The 21,469-nt window shown below is 39.5% G+C and overlaps 1 protein-coding gene across 1 annotated transcript in view; it reads left to right on the top strand.

Annotated features, from left to right (window-relative positions):
* The window catches only part of LOC114641590 (zinc finger protein 850-like), a 74,109-nt gene that overhangs the window by 39,654 nt on the left and 12,986 nt on the right, over positions 1-21,469 (top strand). Inside the window, exon 4 of the mRNA XM_028790625.2 lies at positions 16,040-16,490. Within this exon, the coding sequence (XP_028646458.2) occupies positions 16,040-16,490 (451 nt within the window). The remainder of the gene's footprint in view (positions 1-16,039; positions 16,491-21,469) is intronic.

Raw genomic sequence — 21,469 nt, 5'->3', positions numbered from 1 at the left:
CGCTGCAGCCCGTCCTCATTTAGCTACAGTCCCTTTCCCATTATCTAACATTTCTGACCCCGTGGGGTTGCCCTGCCTTCTGTACTTATTCACTACTTCCAAGAAACCCCTCTCTGGTTCAAAGTGTTCTAATCTATCTATTCTTTTTCCCCCCACCCGTCACATGGATACCCCTATGTTTCAAACTCACGAAGGAAATTATACATGTTTCAAATCTTATGGAACGACATGGGTAGGAGAATTACCATTTTCTTTCTGTTCTCAAACTTTTCAGGTTAACTTTTCTCTGAACACCGTTCTGTCTTCCTTTCTTCTCTCCCAAACCACTCTTAGATCAGATATTTGGTGGATGTGTCGTAGGTCCAAATTATTTGCCACCCTTCCCCCTAACTGGTCTGGTACCTGTGCTCCAATCCAATTAGTTATGCCTTTTAGACTTCTATCCTTACCTCCCTCTCACTCCCCATATTATTCCACACCTCCTTTTTATTTCTGACATACCCGCTCCCTTTTCCATACGCCTATTAATATCTCCTTACATGGCCCTGGAGTATACATAGATGCTATTGGAGTCCCTAGGGGTGTCCCAGACAGATTTAAAGCTAGGGATCAAGTCGCAGCCGGTTTTAACTTCACCAAAGACGCTATTGAAGGCATACATGAACAGCTTGATCGTACTTCTCTGATGACTTGGCAAAATCGTCTAGCCCTGGACATGTTACTTGCGGAAAAGGGAGGTGTCTGTGCTATGCTTGGTGATGCTTGTTGTACATATATTCCAAATAATACCGCGCCAGATGGATCAATAACTCGTGCATTGGCAGGCCTTACTGCTCTCTCTAAAGAACTTTCCACTAATTCTGGCATTACAAATCCTTGGGATCAGTGGTTTACATCCTCCTTTGGATCTTGGGGACAATGGATAAGATCTGTTTTCATTTCTTTGGTTGTGACATTTTGTCTCCTCCTCCTGTTTGGTTGTTGTATTATCCCTTTGTTTCGCTATATAATATCTAAGTTCTTTACCGCCTCTATGGAAAGGGCATATATGCTACATGAGGAGCGCATGTCTCGTATAGTTTCTTCCACTTCCTATCCCCCTTCCCCTTCATCAACCATTTCAAGATAGAATTATATTGCCCACATCATTTTGTTCAAAAAGGGAGGAGTGTGAAAACATAAAAAGATGTAATTGAACAAAATGTATGTGTGTACAGAAAATAGGACAGAATGATGAAACTTGTTTGTGTTTTGCATACGTGACAAAAAGCATGTATACTTTCTGGAAGTTTTCTTTTGATGATGTGTGTGACAAGAAAATATACCTTTAGGGTAATGACTTTACAAAATTGGAAAAGTACAATGAGTCAGGACGCTATTTTTTGCTTACGTGGTCAACGATCAGGAGATTAGAAAGGTATAAAAGAACAAGGACATCTGCGCTCGAGGCAGATGAAGCGCGGTGTCCTAGGACTGTGTTTCTCTGACATTTTACCCTTGCCTGGTATGTATTAATAAAAGGTTTTGACTAATTTTAATTTTCTTCTCTGTCTTCAGTCACAAAAAGTGTCCACAAAACTTACTTGGATCAAAACACATCTGCGATCAACAATGACAGACGTGCACTTGTCAAAGGTTGCAGTAATTTCCATTCATGCTGAAAGGGCTAAGAAATTAGATTTGGATCGTGTGATTGACAAATTCATTTCAATATTTCCTAATTGTCGTATTATGCTAAAATGAACATACACTTGCGGACTATTGGACTAGTATGAAAAGTCAAGAATTTGTTAAGTTGCTGTACTGGTCTGCTGAATTAGCAAATCATACACTATGCACACTGTTTCTGTTTTTGCATTTATTATTTTGCTTCATTGCTTGGGACCTGCCAAGGACCTGCTGGTTTGAAGTGACTGGTGCCGCCAGCGTAGAAAAGTAAGGCTGTGTGTCATCTGCACAGCTGTGTTTGTTCACCCTGTGCTTTGAGATAATCAGGCCTAATGTGAGCACAGGGGTTGAAAATTAAAATAGATCCTTGGGATACAATGCATACAATATCATGGGCCTCCAAACTATGATCGCCACAACTAACAAAGACTTTTCTACCTGTTGAGACCAATTTAAGATGCTGCCTGAGAAGCCCACCCATCATCTAAGAAAATTTATAAGAACACTGTGGTCTATGCTGTCAAATGCTGCACTCAAGTCTAAGAGAACATGAACAGATAGACGGCCTCTGTCAGCATTAACCCGCAGATCATTTACTACTTTAACCATCACAGGGTCTTCTAAATCCTGACTGAAGCTAATCAGGAATGGAATACTTTTTGCCATGACTTTTTCCTAAAGTAAAATCTCAGAAAAGACCACTTCAAAGCAACAATTGATGTAAATGATGTGAAAGATGGATGTGAAAGGCATTATAGATAGATAGATAGATAGATAGATAGATAGATAGATAGATAGATAGATAGATAGATAGATAGATAGATAGATAGATAGATAGATAGATAGATAGATAGATAGATAGATAGATAGATAGATAGATAGATAGATAGATAGATAGATAGATAGATAGATAGATAGATAGATAGATAGATATGAAAGGCATCTATACTAATAAAAGGCAAAGCCCTCACTGACTCACTCACTCACTCACTCACTGACTGACTCACTCACTCATCACTAATTCTCCACTTCCCGTGTAAGTGGAATGCTGAAATTTGGCAGGCTCATTCCTTACAGCTTAATTACAAAAGTTAGGCAGGTTTCATTTCTAAATTCTACACGTAACGGTCATAACTGGAACCTCTTTTTTGTCCATATACTGTAATAGAGTGCAGCTCAATGGCCGTGGGAGGTGGAGTTGCGCATCGCGTCATCACGCCTCCCACGTAATCACGTGAACTGACTGTGAACACAGTATGTAGAAAACAAGGAAGAGCCCCAAAGAGCGCTGAAGAAAACATTCATTACACAATTGAGAAGGCAGTGAAACAATAAGAAGCGAGCGAGTGACGCATACAAGTATATTTATAAGTGCAACTACTGCGGAAACAAAGCACGGTGTAAACCGTAAGTTTAAATGAAGTTTATAGAAACGCTCCCGCTGCCGTTTGCAATACCATATTCGCGAGATACAAGTTTAATGAGAAGACACGAGGTATAAACGAGACTTTGGATCACTTTGTAACGGAGTTAAAATTGCTGTAGCGAGAAACTTTTAAGTGCCGGGTCTTAGCTAACATTAAATAAAGCAGTGGACATCGCAACATCACACAAGAGAGCGGCTCACGTGAAGTGACTGAACGCAGCACGAGTGATCACTTCGATGAATCAAACCTGTTCAAAAAACACATTACACAATTGATAAGGTAGGAAAAGAATATGAAGCGACTGACGCATACAGGCATAAATTAAGTTCATAGACCTACAAAAGATTGCCATTGATTTGAGGCAAGATTGCTTTTCTCCTGTACAACTATACGTTGCATTCTCAACAGTAAGCTTGCACGGCTTGGTCATATTCCAACCGGAGTGCTGAACTGACAACGTGGTATACAAAGAGAACTATAACAATCGTACTAAACGAACAATAAAACAACGAAGAACCCATGGATTAAATAAAAAGGCTGCTTTCTTGGCGAAGCAAGGAAAAAGCATGGCCTTATATGGCATTCGTTTATAAAAACAATCGTAATAAACGAACAATAAACCACTACAGAACCACGAAGCAAGCAGAAAGGACGGACTTATATGGCGTTCGTTTATAAAACAGCGGAGAAGCTGTGTAAAGGCAGCTTCACAAAAAAACAGATCCTTAACAAATTGTTATTGGTATATTTTCCCTCAGTTTAAAAAGGTTTTCTTTTCTTCTTAATAAAAATTTAAAAGCAGTACTTCGCCGCTGCGAAGCGCGGGGATTTTAATATATATATTACATATATATATGTGAATGTATGTATGTATATATGTATGTCTATATATATATATATATATATATATATATATATATATATATATATATATATATATGTGTGTGTGTGTGTATGTATGTATGTATGTATGTATGTGTGTATATGTATGTGTATATATATATATATGTTGATATGTATATATATATATATATATATATATATATATGTATATATATGTGGATGTGTATTTGTATATATATATATATATATATATATATGTGTATATATGTGTATATGTAGATATGTGTATATGTATATATGTATATGTGTGTCTGTGTATGTATATATATATATATATGACAGCAAAACTCATAACAATGACAACACAATTACATTGACAATCATGTTACGTTATTTTTAAAATGTTTTCTTTTCTTTTTCATAACCTCTTTAACACTCTACTCCTCCGCTGCGAAGCGCGGGTATTTTGCTAATTATAGATAGATAGATAGATAGATAGATAGATAGATAGATAGATAGATAGATAGATAGATAGATAGATAGATAGATAGATAGATGTGAAAGGCATTATAGATAGATAGATAGATAGATAGATAGATAGATAGATAGATAGATAGATAGATAGATAGATAGATAGATAGATAGATAGATAGATAGATAGATAGATTGTATAGTGCCTTTCACATCTATCTATCTATCTATCTATCTATCTATCTATCTATCTATCTATCTCTGCAGTAGTTTTTCAAATGAAAGGTACACAGCTAATTTACCATATGTGAAATAAGGCCATACAAGAATGACATTGTACTTCATAATAATTAGTCGACTTTTAGTAATAATTAGATGATTCTTTATTTATTTACCCTTTTTTCATCATTTTTGACTCATTTATATACGCCGCGGTACGTTTGCATGCGGTAAATTATTTCATCATTGCCATTTTATTTATTTCATTATGGCACCAATGGCATTCCATATTAGCAACAGAGAAATGCGAATACTGTATTTCAATACATAATCCTCCCTCCTCCCAGTAGATGGCAGTGTTGACCAGATGTTTATCGCTTTTTTTCCTAACAACTTTCTCTCGAGTCGCTCTCTGATGACTCGTTTTGTTTCTCTTTGTTTGATTCAGCAGGCGGGCTGCTCGGACTGACATACGAGGCGCACATCTGGGACACAAGCGAACAATAGAAGAGAGAGAAGAAAGAAAGACGAGGAGAAACACAGCACTGAACAGGAGGCGTATCGGTAAGAACAAAAGCATCGACCCTGGGGAAGGGAATAAGGAAGAGAAGCGGAGCAGGTCACGAATTTCGAGGGGAGCGGCGTGTGGGCGATGAATGGGAGAAATTCACGAGGAGAAATAAAGGAAGCCCGAAGGATGGAGTGAAAACGCGAAAAAGCGAGTCGCGGCAGTCTGCGCAAATCCATTAGTTTTAAGCAAGAACGGCACCCGACTTGCTCGGTCGTCCCTACCATCCCGCGATTGACGTTCCGCCGGAGTTTATCAGGCTAGCAAAACACACTCGGGCCTCACCTGGAGCGGGCAGGTATCTCGGAGTCCGATCCTATACATAGTCAGCCAAGATGCGTCTGCAGTTCTCTGGACCACCCAGTTTAGAAGTGACAGCCAGGCTCTGGCCTGAGTCATTTGGTCCGGAAATGGCTGTCGATCACTCAGGTTGACGGCACTGCGCCACAATCTTCTCGCAGCACTTGAGCCGAACCCCTTTGCACAGACTCGGGTCCCTCGGGGCAGCCAAAGGCTCGGCCATCACCACTCCGGAATCGGCAGCCTTGTGTCCACTACTTGGCAGAATCGCCCCAGAATTCCCTTCGTGGTCCATGTTTACTCCGACCATGTATTTGTAAATGATTTATTTGTAAATAAAGTATGACTGCATACTAAGCAAACAGTGCCTTAGCAAATTGACCCCCCCCCCCCCAAAAAAAAAAAAAAAAAACCTTTAATACGCAGTAATACTAGTCACGAGTTTAGTAGTTGAAAACTAGACACGAGTGTACCCCGTTGACCTTTACTTTTATTTAACATAGGTTTTACTTCAAATTTCTATAACAGTTAATTAGACTTAAATAATCAAGCATGAGCCACGATAGCACAACACTTATAAAGCATCAAAACGAAATATCCGCAGATCTTCACAGAAGTCCCACTTTAGGTGCCAGTGCTGTTTTCAGCTACTCAATACAGTTACATTTGGAAAAACCCTTTAGAACGATCTTTTCATATAATTCAAACTTTTTTGTCACTAATGACGTTATACAATCGAAAAGTTTTGTTATAAATATCTTCAAAAATTGAAGCTGACGTAGATAATCGTTAAATTAAAGGAGGCCCGCACATGACAGATTTTTAAACATTGTGAGCTCTGCTTTTGTGTATGCGTAAGAATTGTGTAAAACAGACACTAGTGCCTATTAAAAAAATCATATTGGTGGGGGTTATTGTCCCAGATATATACATTATCCCCCCTCCCAACAGGGCTTCTTAACAGCATCATAGGCCCCCAGGAAAAGTAGTGCACTGGGGCCCCTGTTTTGATAGCTAAACTGAAACTAACATAGGCGTCAGAAGTATCGTGGACCCCCGACCAGTGCCCATATTTTAAGACTGCCCTGCCCCCCCCCCCAAAAAAAAATCCTTCCGAGATCATGTGATGATGTAGGGTTTCAGTTGTGACACAATAACAGATTTCTTTTGAACGCAAAGATGCCTACCATGACATTGAAGCACATTTGCAGGCAGATTTCCAGTTTCTGTCTGGTAGGCCACTGCACTTCACACTGGACTTGGAGTGGAGTGGAGTGGAGGGGGGGGGGATCAATTTTTTTGTTGTTCAGTAACTTTGGGTTTAAACATATAATGCTCTGTGATCTAACCAAGGCTTCCTCCAAGAAACAAAAAAAAATTCAGATCGGAAACTAGTAAGGAGACCTGTGGTTCGCTTCCCGGGTCCTCCCTGCTTGGAGTTTGCATGTTCTCCCTGTGTCTGCGTTGGTTTCCTCCCACGGTCCAAAGACATGCAGGTTAGGTGCATTGGCGGTCCAAAAATTGTCACTAGTGTGTGCTTGATGTGTGTTTGTGTGTGTACCCTGTGGTGGGCTGGCTCCCTTCCCGGGTTTGTTCCTGCCTTGTGCCCTGTGCTGTCTGGGATTGGCTCCTGCAGCCTCCTGTGACCCTGTATTAGGATATAGCGGATTGGATAATGGATGGGTGGATGGATGGAAACCACTTTCAGTGATGAGGGTCATGATGACAGCAGGCCAAGCAAGTCAGCCCAGACTCCCCCCCCAAAAAAAAATACAAATTTTGTTTTCACAACGAAAATTCAATAAAATGACCTGTTCATGCAGCCTTTGGAGCCAAAATCATTGAAAGAGAAGAATATGCTAGGCTAACACGGTGCAACACCCTAGTACTAAGCATCTTGGGAAATGTAGGCATTGGTGAATAACCGCACTGGAGTCTGACTTGCTGTCAGAGCTCGTCACTACAATTCCCACAGTGCCGTGGTCAGGCACAAGCATTTCTAAGTTACTCTACTCATGCCAGACTTTAGGCAAACAAGGAAAAAAAATGCCTGGAGAAGATTTTTTTTTATATATATTAATTTTGGTGGTACTTTACTAAAGGGATGGCAGTGAAACCCCCCAACCCAACGGAGCCCAACACTAGAATGGGTAGGGGACACCATATGCAACCTCTCCTCTTCAATTTGGTGCCACACCGTCCATTTAGTACACAAGTACCATAATTTTAATTAAAAGTAAATAACAATCCATTCAATCAAATCAAACTTAACAAAACCACAAGTCAGCCCCAACCCAAAAGAAATAGAGTGCTAAACAACAAAGCAAAGGAAGGAAGAATGTCCTTTTCCCTGATATAGAAGCTTATTCTAAAATGATATTGATTAGATGCTGCCATATTTTAAAATGTTTTGAGCAGATCCTCAGAGTGAGAATTCAATTTTTTTTCCAATTTCAGATCGTATTGAACAGGGGTCGGCAACCTGTGGCACGCGGAACGATTTTCAATGGCACTCTGATTATATTGAAATATAGTAAAAAAAAAAAAAAATAGACATAGATTTTAATTACAGCACACGCATTTGCACCGTCACCTACGTTTTTCACATGCGACTCTCATGTAAGTGGAAACCATGTGGTCAGTGCAGGTTGTGGTATGTTAAAACAAATCTCTTGTTATTTATTAATGTACTGACTAGTAAAAGACAACAATGTGACGTTTGCTCTTTTCAAGACATTTGGACGAATGAATATGGATTTGTACAACAAAAGGATCATGCTGTGTGCGCTATGCTGTGAGAGTGTCGTACGTCAAGTGTACAAGCACATTAGCAAACTAAACAACAGTCCACATTTAAAAACTCTGATGAGAAAAGTGAAGCTATAAAAAGGGCAGTTTCTGGCTTTAAGAGATAAGCTACTTATTTTAGTCAAATAATTGGAGCCAGAAATAAAGCCACCGAATGTAGTTATACAGTTAGGTAGTGCCATGCCACCTTCTGTTTTAGGTTGTTGTACAGTCTCCCATTGGATGCGTGGATTTTTAGAATTCCAAATAAATTAGTTTATGTTTGAATTATGGGGTTGGTCTGAATGAGAAATAGAAGCTTGGGAAGGAGGTTCATCTTAACCGTGTTAATTATCCCTTACTAATGTAAGATGGATGGGAGGGTGAACCATCTCTTCACGTCTTGTTTAATTTTTTCCTATGCAGGCAGCAAATGTTTGCTGAAAAAAAAAAAAATATTTTATACTTTACAAATACTTTTTATTTGCTTGTGAGGAAACAAATTGTACACTATATGGACAAAAGTATTGGGACACACCTCTTAATTATTGAATTCAAGTGTTTCCCACAGACCCATTACCACAGGTGTGTGTTTCATTCAGATCGATTGCCACAAGTGTATAATATCAAGCACCTCGCCATGCAGGCTCCATTTACAAACATTTGTGAAACAAAATGGGTTGTTCTGAAGAGCTCACTGACTTTAGGCCTGGTCCTGTGACAGGATGCCACCTTTGTTATGAGTCATAAGACAAATTCTACAGTATTTTAGGAATGTGGAAAGTGTTATTCCAAGAACAATGCAATACTGAACGCTAATAGCAGAAAATGTCAATATTTTGCCAAGTACTTTTATATCATTGAATTCTAATTTTTAATTTTTTTTTTAAGAGTTTTTCACAATAGAGCTGTTTAACTCTTTATTTCAGTAGCTGAATGTGAAAAATTGTAACCTTTTTTAAACCGTATAGGACTTTTAAAAACAGGATTTTACAGCTTCATCTAAGGCAGCAAAAATGCCTCATCCCGAGTAATTCGGATATGACACAGAACAATCTGCCCAGATGTGGCCTGAGTGTAGGTGATTAGTCAGGCAATACGTGTTCTAATGTGGACTCGGCGGTGATGCGACATGCTAACTGAACAGCTAACAAGTCGGCCGATGTGCCTAGAATCAACTTGGCCCAAATGCGACCTGCCATAATCACACTGCAGTCCACACGCTGTGCTTATTGTGGACTTAGATGAGTTTTGTTACAGTTGGGGGACACGCATTACCAGCCTTTTCTCATCCGGATTCAGCCCAGATGTGGACTAGTGAATTTGCACCAAACCGGATCACTACCACTAGTGGCAGAGTAGAACCAGAATCGGGCCCAATGTAGTGTGCTGGTTGGGAACTCCTTGTAATCCTACAGTGAGTTGATGAAAAGTTAGGGGCAAATTAAGTTCTATCCAAATCATATTATGTGATATCATCATCTACTGTTAAATTCTGGTCTGTACTTGTAAAATTTTTAATTTTTATGCTGTATTGAGAACTTGTTCTGTTCTGTGTATTGTATTGAATTGTATTGACCCCTTCTTTTTGACACCCACTGCATGCACCACCTACCTGGAAAGGGGTCTCTTTTTGAATTGCCTTTCCAAAGGTTTCTTCCATTTTTTTCCCTACAAGGGTTTTCTTGTCTTCTTAGAGAGTCAAAGCTGGGGGTCTGTCAAGAGGCAGGGCCTGTTAAAGTCCATTGCGGCACTTCTTGTGTGATTTTGGGCTATACAAAAAATAAATTGTATTGTATTGTATCTAATCAAATCCAAAATCCAAAACAAAAGCTAAACTCTTCTCATGTGAATTTGTTGCAACAGCCAACCAAATCTGTTGAAAGTCTCAACATACAGGGACTCGGACCAGATAGATCTGGAACTGGCAGGGTGGACCTACCCTTATGGGCCATAGGGTCACCATTGCCTCCGTATCTCTCACCGCCCTGTGTCTGGGAAGGAGAAACGGACATCCGCTGCATCCCTCTGGGCCCAGCTCTACACAACAGAGAAAAGGGAATAAGAAGAGGAGTGTCAGGAGGAGTGCTTTAGGCAGTGGCACAGATCGAGGAGCTACCCGGGGTTCACCAGCCATCATGTCAGGCCTAGTGAGCCTCTTGGTGGATTTGTTCTTTTATTGATTTTATTATAGTCACATAGCATTTCATACAAATAAATAAAGTTTTACAAAAAAATAGGTTTGAAACAAATCAACCGCCACCCCTGAGAAAGAGAGCATGACCAGAAGAGTAAAACTTTAGGCTATTAAAAACAAGTAAATGGATAAATTAATAAATGAATAAAGAAAAATGGAGTAAAAGAGGGGAGAGAACCTGCTTCCTCAATTTCAATGCTTATTCTAAAATGTTATTGATCAGATCCTGCCAGGTTTTGATAAAGTTCTGCACAGATCCTCTAAGTGAGAATTTGATTTTTTTCCAGTTTCAAATAATATATTACCCACTGACTTAGAATTGGAGAGTTTGGATTCTTCCAATTGAGCAACACAAGTCTACGTGCCAATAGTGTAGTAAAGGTGATTATTATTAGTTTGTTTGTCCATCTCCAGTTTAAGCCCCTCTGTGAGCCCACCAGACACAGCTGTTAATGGCTTAGGAGGGATTGGGACACCAAGGCATTCTGATAGGCATTTCAAGATTTTTGTCCAGAATGATGTTAATTTGGTGCTCACCACCCAAAATGTGGCCCAGTGAGGCTGGAACTCGATTGCAGTATTCGCAGGTTCCATCTTTCCCTGAAAATATTTTGGACAATTTTAAACAGATGCACTCGATTATATAATTTTGAGTTGAATAATTGTATGCTTTGCACATATGGAGCTCGAGTGAATTCTCTGCATTGCTGCCTTCCACTCCTTTTCTCAGATGTTCACTGAGAGATCCTTTTCCCACTGTACTCTGGCATCTTTGAAAGGGAGGGAGAGTAAAATGGTTTTATATGTTAGAGAAATCCTGTCTGAGTCCTCAAGACTGAGCAATATTAGAGGGAGGTGAGGAAAATCGGGCAGGTTCTGTTTAACAAAGTTTCTAATTTGAAAGTAGTGAAAGAAATGTGTTGCTGGAAAGTTACATTTCGAATGTAATTGTTTGTAGGATGCAAAGACGTCATTTAGGTACAGATTTCTAAGTGATTTAATCCCAAATGTTTTCCAAACATTAAAAACTGCGTACGTTTGAGAGGGTGGAAAATGGTGGTTATCATGCAGCGGTGCCACAGATAAAAGCTTCTCTATCTTAAAGTGCTTCCTACATTGGCTCCATATTCTGAGTGAGTGAAGCACAATTGCATTGTTAGTATATTGGCGGTGACTTGTACTTATAGGGGCCCAAAGCAAGGAATATAAAGAAGTGCTGCAGGATTTTATTTCTATTATTTAATTATTTTATTTCTATTATTTTTATTTACTTTATTTTATTTATTTTATTTTATTTTTTATTTATTTTATATTTATTTTATATTTGTTTTATTTATTTTTATTTATTAATTATTTTTATTATTTTTATTTTTTATTTTCTATTATATTTTTAATTTAATTATTTATTTCTATTATTTAATTATTTTATTTCTATTATTTTTATTTATTTTATTTTATTTATTTTATTTTATTTTTATTTATTTATTTTATATTTATTTTATATTTGTTTTATTTATTTTTATTTATTTATTATTATTTTTATTATTTTTATTTTTTATTTTCTATTATTTTTTTAATTTAATTATTTATTTCTATTATTTAATTATTTTATTTCTATTATTTCTATTGCGCACCAAGCCTGTGTACAGTTGTGCTTGAAAGTTTGTGAACCCTTTAGAATTTTCTAGATTTCTCCATAAATCTGACCTAAAACATCATCAGATTTTTCACTCAAGTCCTAAAAGTAGATAAAGAGAAACCAGTTAAACAAATAAGACAAAAATATTATACTTGGTCATTTATTTATTAAGAAAAATGATCGACTATTACATTTTTGTGAGTGGCAAAAGTATGTGAACCTTTGCTTTCAGTATCTGGTGTGACCCCCCTTTGCAGCAATAACTACAACTAAACGTTTCCAGTAACTGTTGATCAGTCCTGCACACCAGCTTGGAGGAATTTTTGCCCATTCCTCCGTACAGAACAGCTTCAACTCTGGGATGTTGGTGGGTTTCCTCACATGAACTGCTCCCTTCAGGTCCTTCCACAACATTTCGATTGGATGAAGGTCAGGACTTTGACTTGGCCATTCCTAAACATTCACTTTATTCTTCTTTCACCATTCTTTGGTAGAACGACTTGTGTGCTTAGGGTCGTTGTCTTGCTGCATGACCCACCTTCTCTTGAGATTCAGTTCATGGACAGATGTCCTGACATTTTCCTTTAGAATTCTCTGATATAATTCAGAATTCATTGTTCCATCAATGAAGGCAAGCCGTCCTGGCCCAGATACAGCAAAACAGGCCCAAACCGTGATACTACCACCACCATGTTTCACAGATGGGATAAGGTTCTTATGCTGGAATGCAGTGTTGTCCTTTCTCCAAACAGAACGCTTTTCATTTAAACCAAAAAGTTCTATTTTGGTCTCATCCATCCACAGAACATTCTTCCAATAGCCTTCTGGTGTTTCCACATGATCTTTAGCAAACTGCAGACAAGCAGCAATGGTTTTTTTTTTGGAGAAAAGTGGCTTTCTCCTTGCAACCCTGCCATGCACACCATTGTTGTTGAGTGTTCTCCTGATGGTGGACTCATGAACATGAACATTAGTCAATGTGAGAGAGGCCTTCAGTTGCTGAGAAGTTACCTTGGGGTCCTTTGTGACCTCGCTGACTATTACACACCTTGCTCTTGGAGTGATCTTTGTGGGTCGACCACTCCTGGGGAGGGTAACGATGGTCTTGAATTTCCTTCATTTGTACACAATCTGTCTGACTGTGGATTGGTGGAGTCCAAACTCTCTAGAGATGGTTTTGTAACCTTTTCCAGCCTGATGAGCATCAACAACTCTTTTTCGGAGGTCCTCAGAAATCTCATTTGTTCGTGCCATGATACACTTCCACAAACATGTGTTGTGAAGAGCAGACTTTGATAGATCAAAACACGGGGTGCCCACTCACACCTGATTGTCATCCCATTGATTGAAAACACCGGACTCAAATTTCATCTTCAAGCTAACCCTAATCCTAGAAGTTCACATACTTTTGCCATTCACAAATATGGAATATTCGAGCATTTACCTCAATAAATAAATGACCAAGTATAATATTTTTGTCTCATTTGTTTAACTGGTTTGTCTTTGTCTACTTTTAGGAGTTGAGTGAAAATCTGATGATGTTTTAGGTCAGATTTATGGAGAAATCTAGAAAATTCTAAAGGGTTCACAAACGTTCAAGCACAACTGTATATTCATCTATTTGTGTCCAGGTTTTTATAGCTTGTATGTTTGCTGCCCACTAATAAAACTGAAAGTTGGGTAGAGCCATGCCACATTCTGCCTTAGGTCTTTGTAGGGTCGCTCTTTGGATACTTGGATGTTTTGAATCCCAAATAAATGAGGGTATGGTTGAGTGTAATTTCTTACAAAATGATTTATTGATGTATATTGGAATGTTTTGAAATAAAAAGAGAAGCTTAGGAAGGATATTCATCTTAACAACGTTAATTCTTCCAGCTAGAGTGAGATGAAGGGTTCACCATCTATGCAAGTCTTGCTTAATTTTTTCCATACAGATGGCAAAATTTTGTTGATAAAGAGCTGTATGTTTACTTGTGATGTTTACCCCTAGGTATTTAAACTGATCTGCTATGGTAAAAGGTAGGGTGTCTAATCTAATATTATATGCTTGTGAATTCACTGGAAAGAGCACACTTTTATTCAAATTAATTCTGAGACCAGAGATCTTTTGAAATTCTGTAAGTGCTGTTAGGACTACAGGCACAGAATTTTGTGGGTCTGATATATACAGTACCATATCATCTGCATTGAGAGAAACTTTCTGTTCCAGTCCTTCTCTGATAATCCCATTTATCTGATCAGCATTTCAACAGTGAACTGCCAGTGGTTCAATGGCGATTGCAAATAGCAGTGGTGACAAGGGACATCCTTGTCTGGTACCACGTTCTAGTTTAAAGTAGTCTGAACAAATGTTAATACAAACTGAAGTTTCTGGATTGGTATACAGTAGTTTGATCCATGCACAAATGTTCAGGCCAAACCCAAATTTCTCCAATGTAGTGAAAAGTTAGATCCATTCAATCATATCGAATGCTTTTTCTGCATCTAGTGATAATAATATCTCCGTGGTGTTTGACTTTGCAGGTGAATATATTACATTAAACAGGCGTTGAAGATTGGAAGTTAAGTGTTGGCCTTTAATAAATCCAGTTTGATCTTGTGATATTACTGAAGGCAGCACTTTCTCCATCCTTCTAGCTAGGACTTTGGAGAGTATGTTAACATCATTATTCAGAAGTGAGATTGGTCTGTATGATGCACATTGTACTAAGTCCTTGTTTTGTTTAGGAAAGACGGTGATTAATGCTAGGCAAAACGTTTCAGGTAAAATTTGATTGTCTCCAGCTCCTGTAAATGTTGCTAATACAAGTGGAGCTAACTGAGTGGAGAATTTCATATAAAATTCAGCAGGGTAGACATCAGGGCCTGTTGCTTTTCCACTCTGCAGTGAGTTTATAGCACCTAGTAATTCTGATAGCGTCAGAGGTTTATCCAATTCCTCTGCCCTAAGAGTATCTATTTGTGGTATCTGTAATGCATCCAGAAATGCATTAGATTGTGTGTTGTCTTCTTTAATCTCAGTAGAGTTTAAGGATTTATAGTAGACTCTAAATGTGTGCGTTATATTTTTATGCCTTTAATAAATCCAGTTTGGTCTTGTGATATTACCAAAGACAGCACTTTCTCCATCCTTTGTTAATATTTTTAATGGCAGTCAAATGTGACTCAATCAATATGTGCTTGTGGCGAGCATGTTTTTTTATTTTTCAAAATGCCTCCCTATTGGTTTCTCTGTATTCAATACAGCACAGGCCAAGACTCTTTGAAATAGTGGCGTTAGTTTAGGTCAGATCCTCATTTGGATCTTTCACTGTGGCAATCGGACCATCCTTAATTAAACCCGTGCTGTCAGTAAAACACACCTCAACATGAAACCAGCCTGATGTTTTACAGTTTAATGTTCTTTCTCCAGTCTAACTGGAGTTTGTTTTTTCTGGTCTCCCAGCCTTGTGACCTCACCTTATTCTGTTGGCATCTATTCTTTAATATGTATCGCCTAACCTTAAGTTTTTTCTATTCTTGTAATTTCCTTTTAAGCACCTTGAGCAGCACTGTGTTTGAAAATGTGCTATAGAAATAAATGTTGTTGCTGTTGTTTCTCACCTTTCCATTTTCTTGGCTTCGTCTTAACCAGCTGGACCCTTATCTTCCTATGAAGTTGGTCTTCACTTGAAGTCTGCTTCTTAGACTAACATAGAGGGTTCACAGCATTTCAAATCTTAAAAAAAACTCTGTTGCTTGTTTTCTGGAACTTACCCCTGAAATGTGCTCAGTTATTTTATTAATGACTTATTTTATGAAGTTATTTTATCACTTTTTTATTTTGACAGGTACAAAAAGGCTTACATGGCCATTCAGTGAGGTGTCTTAATGGCCTCCCGGCCCGGGCTGTCAATGTGAGAAGAAAATCTTAGAAGAGAAGAGCAGACAATTGGACGGGAGAGAAGAGTTTTACACCAGGCATGGCCTCAGCCGAAGATAATGACTGGGGTAAAAGACTGGCACACATTAAAAAAGAGGACTGTGAGTGGGCTGCACCAGACAATTTGTGCATGAAGCTGGAGGATCTTGAAGGAACGATTTCAGTTTTTAAAAAGGAGTCCTCCAAGGAGAAGACTGTTGACATTAAAGTTGAGGATTTGGAAGATTTCTCGGTGAGCCCAGAACTGCAAAACCATGAAACTGAGAAGGTTTTCAAACAAGAGGATTGTGAAGAGTTTCATTCCAGTGTACAGCATTGGGTTGTTACGCACACGGGGCAACTGGCCTCCCAGCAGAATTCAATGAAACTGAAATCTGAGTTTGAGGAGAAGGTCAAAAGGGGAAACAGGAGAGAAGCAGATGAGTCATCCGGGAGTGTGGGAACAAGTAAGTAGTAAGAGTCAATGGTAAAGAAGGTGAAAATAATAACATTTCAAAGTTCTCTGTGTGGCTGGGTTGCCACTTTTTTAGTTGGTGTAATTCAGGGCGGGACACACGCCTGACTTCATTTGAACAGCCGCTCGGATTGCTGAATAACTAACGCTGATGCTGCGACGTGCAAACGAGAGCGGCTGCCAAGTTGTTGTGTTTTCTGTGGTGTGAAAGTTAATTAAAATTACATTTTGCTCCTGTTAACAAGGGTTGTGGTTGTCGCAAAGAGATTTTTAAACCTTTTTCTTTTCCCTTTAGAAGGTTTTGCTTTTTTCTTTTTCTCGCCCGAACAGGGGCGGCACATTTTTTAAGGGCCGGCATTATTGGCTAAAAAGTTCAGTACAGTTTGTGTGTAAGCAGCAGGGTTCGGAAAAAATATCACTTATGAATGATAAAAAGTCAAATTCTCTGATTTGTATCCACAAATGCTTCAAAAGTAATTTTCAAGACTGTCCTTCTGTGACGGCATCAGACACAGCAGTTGAAATTTATGAGGCTATACCAAAAATAAACATTACACCGATAATGATTTCCATGAAGATAAACAACTAATTTAAAATTTCTAATTTCATTTCATTATCAATGCGAATACGTTCTTGCTCTGTGCAGAAAACATCCCCACCTATCACTTCTCCACACTGGTTCTGGTTTTCACAGCGTAATTATATTAAACTAATAATTAGAACACGGCTTATCAGTGCGTCTATAGTTTCAGTACTTGTGTACTAAACGGGCGGCAGTTCGTACCTATTCTAGTGTTGGGCTCCGTGGGGGAGGCATCCCGGTTGCTTAATTTTTGGAATTTAAATTATTAGACTGACCTACCTACCCCAACCACAAATACCTTAAAGTTAGTGGAGCATAGTTGCCTATAGGTTCCTAATGTTAATGTCCCCTTTGGGTGCCTAATGTTAAAAACAAAAATCTGATTTGCATCACGATAATAGAAAAGGGTACTAGCCGTACGTGCTGTCTGCTTAGTACACAAGTACCGCTGTTTCTCTATATATGTATAAGTCTGTGCAAAATGTATCTTACTTTTTCTCAATATGTCATTTTAATTTTCTGTTTAAATAGGTCAACATATTCAGATATGTTGGGGGGGGGGGCGGCAAATTAAAGCGCCACCCCGCCCAGAGCCCGACAAACTCGAGCTACGCCACTGCGAGCAAAAGTAGCTCGGTGTTTGGAGGTGCGCTTGGAAAAGTTACTTGTATTTGAAGAGGCAGGGCAGAAACCAGCAGTACTTGATATCAGCGTCTGTAAGTAAATAACCGCGTGGTAGTAATAAATAGTTAAGAAGCAACTGCAAAAGCGTTTCCTTAGTTTGAAACAAAGGCCGCGCGGCTGACTTAAAAGCAATAAAGTGGAAGGCTCAGCGGTGCGCAGATAAGCGGCCAGCGTTCTGAGACTCCGATCAGGCACAAGGGACTGTAGCAGCAGATAAGATAGTAAGAAGTTGTAACGGCCGACCCCTTTACCCAGCCGGCAGCTACACTCCCAAGACCTGTGGCTTGGATGATTTACTGAGAAATAATCTTACTTTCAAGCCGTACTTCTTACCAATTAAACTTTTCCCCCACAATCGACGGTGAAAATATAAGCACACAAAAACAGGATGTAAAATTAAACGGATTATATGTATTAAGTGAAATGACATGCAAAAAACAGAAACATAAATATAAATATCCCTCCACCCCAGCAATAACAAGACACCACCAAATATATATATATATATATATATATATATATATATATACACAACAAAAACCCTTCCTTGTCCCTGTAACAAATAAACACACAACACGAATAACAACAATGACTGATAAGCTGAAAATGAATGAGAACGTGAGTCCGGTAATAAAGAAACTGTCCTGAAAGCGGATGACTGAATTAGTGAAATTGCGTTGTTTGATTCTCCCCGGAAAAAATGGAGCAGCCTCACCGAGAATCCTCGTGTGTGTGGTGGATGATTAAGTCCTACCCCGGGGTCTCTCGTGGTGAGGTCCTTGAAGTAAATCCGGCAGATGGAAAAACAAACTGGATGGATAAGCGCGATATGGAAAACAGGTACAGTTTGCTCGTGGTCGTGATTGTGGAAAAAAAAATCTCTTTCTCTCCTCTCTTCTTCCTTCTCCTCCTGCTGGCTTAAATAGTCCTGTGACGGCTGTGATTGATTAATTGTAAACAGGTGTTTTCCAGGTTTGTGGCTGTGGTCTCCTTCCATCATCCGTCCCCCTTTTCGGGGACGGCATTAACTGATGCACATAAACAGTAAACGGGACAATGAAACGAGACACACTCAGAACTGACATTTAACACTAACTATGTGGCCCCGCTACATTACCCCCCCCCCCCCCTCCCCAACCTTGGACAAGGGAGGGCCGAAGTGCGGCTTCAGATTGGCCACATGGATTGTGTCTATCTTGGAGTCAGTGTCGATACCCCTTTGAAACTGGATATTAACTGGACCTGTTTGAGAAATGATTTTGGCCGGACCTAACCATTTAGGCGCTAGCTTGGTGGAGAACCTTTTGCTGGCATCCGAGAGATGGTGAGCTCTAATCCAGACCAAATCACCCGGCTGAAAGTGCGCTTCCTTACGCCGGGCATTATATAACTTGGCATGTCTGGATGTCGAACTCACCAACCTCTGTTGGATTCTCCGCCGTAATTCCTCCATTTTAAATAAGTTATTGTAACTGGTGGTTTCTTAATTTTAAAGAAAGGCCGCGCGGCTGACTTAAAAGCAATAAAGTGGAAGGCTCAGCGGTGCGCAGATAAGCGGCCAGCGTTCCGAGACTCCGATCAGGCACAAGGGACTGTAGCAGCAGATAAGATAGTAAGAAGTTAACTAGCAGCAGATACTCACTACACAAGTTTTATTTAGTTTAAATAGAAACAGTTCTTAGCAATCCGGAGGTGGAACAGTTAAGCGGGCGGTAGCGTAAGGGTTCATGAATACCGGGAAATCCAAACAGTGCGAGTGGAGAGGCTTTTAGGTAATAAATAAGCGCAGCGCAAAGTTAGGAGAACAGACAGAGAAAAGTAAAGTTAACCTCACAGAAGGACAAACCGCAGATAGCTGAGAGGGGAGAATATTCCAGAAGCTTAAGGGGACAGAACATGTTAAATAGATCAGCGGCAGTTTTGCAATCTCATTTCTTTGGATTATTATTTTTTTTACTTTTACCATTTAAGTCCATCCATCCATCCATCCATCCATCCATCCATCCATCCATTATCCAACCCGCTATATCCTAACTACAGGATCATGGAGGTCTGCTGGAGCCAATCCCAGCCAACACAAGGCGCAAGGCAGGAAACAAACCCCGGGCAGGGTGCCAGCCCACTGCAGGGCACACACCCCAAGCACACACACTAGGGACAATTTAGAATCGCCAATGCACCTAACCTGCATGTCTTTGGACTGTGGGAGAAAACCCACACAGACATGGGGAGAACATGCAGACTCCTTTCAGAGAGGACCCGGTAAGCGAACCCAGGTCTCCTAACTGCGAGGCAGCAACGCTACCCACTGCACCACCGTGCCGCCCACCATTTAATTTAAATCATTTAATTGTTATTAAAAAAAGAAACAGTTAAGTCAGTTTTAGTAATTTTAAATCAGATTTTAATAATGCGGCCAAGTGCAATGCAAGTCCTGCTCGATACTGGATCTCTTTAGATGAAGGCTTGGAAGAGCCAGTCGTCTATGAGGGCTACATCTGCAGGAGATGCCAGCTGATCCAGCACCTCGAGCTCAGGGTCGCTGGCCTGCATTGCAGTAAAGAATTGGCGGACCTACCCCTGGTGTCCCCTAGATCAGGGGTTGCCAAGTCCAGTCCTGGAGGACCACCATGGCTGCAGGTTTTCATTCTACCCACCTTTTTTTTTATTTTTATTTTTTTATTAAAAATGAGTGCCCTGTTTGTGCTGCTAATTAACTTTTTTAAGATTTGTTCCCCTGAATTTCTCCATCGTTCCTCTGAATTGCTTCATTTCTTTCCTTAAATGGCACCCAAACAGAAATGAAACATGAAGTGAGTGAGCCCACAGAAGACCAACTCAGTCAGGGCCTCAAACTCCAACCAAATTCACTCCAACCAGCTGCTTAATGAGGCGCTGATTGTTGTCGTTAATTAAACTCGTTCTTTAATTTTGTGGCTTGTTGCTGCCATCGTGGTGCAATAGCAGACATTTCTGAAATTGTTAATTTTCTCTTTCTAAGAGCACTGGTCAAATGTTTTGGGGACCTGAGCAGATTGACATTCCCGAGACCTTCATCGTTCTTCATTTTCAGATATTGTATGATGGACACCGGTTGTTTTGGCTCATTTTGTATCTCATTCTTGTTTGGCTGCAAATTAAGGAAAAAAGAAACAATTCAGGGGTCTGAGTCTTCAAGAGCAAATCAATTAAAATTAGAATTAATAAGAAATTAATTAGCAGGAAAAACCGGTCACCCATTAAGAGAAGGGTTAGAATGAAAACCTGAAGCCATGGTGGTCCTCTAGGACTGGAGCTGGCGACCCCTGCTCTAGAGAAGGACCTCCAGGTTGCAGAGAGCTCCCGTGGCTGCAGGTTTTCATTCTAACCCTTTTCTTAATTAGTGACCGGATTTTGCTGCTAATTAACTCTTTGATGCACAACTGAAAACTGAGGCCCCTTAATTATTTTTTTCCTTAATTAGCAACCAAACAATATTAAGCCACAAAATGAACCAACACACAAACAACAACCTGCGTCCATCACACAATAACTGAAAATCAAGAAAGGTGAAGGCCTCCTCAGTAATGTCGATCTGCTCAGGTCCAAAAAACATTTGGACGGCCAGCGCTCTTAACTTTTTTAGGGCTAATTTTTTTTTGTTTCTTTTCTCCCAGGGCTGCATATTTGTCCAAAAACTAACTTTTAAAAAAAAAAAAATAAAT

The sequence above is a fragment of the Erpetoichthys calabaricus genome, chromosome 5, assembly GCF_900747795.2.
Source record: "Erpetoichthys calabaricus chromosome 5, fErpCal1.3, whole genome shotgun sequence".
Taxonomy (NCBI): Eukaryota; Metazoa; Chordata; class Cladistia; order Polypteriformes; family Polypteridae; genus Erpetoichthys; species Erpetoichthys calabaricus.
The sequence above is the reverse complement of the archived record's forward strand: the minus strand, read 5'-3'. Positions and strand labels throughout refer to the sequence as shown.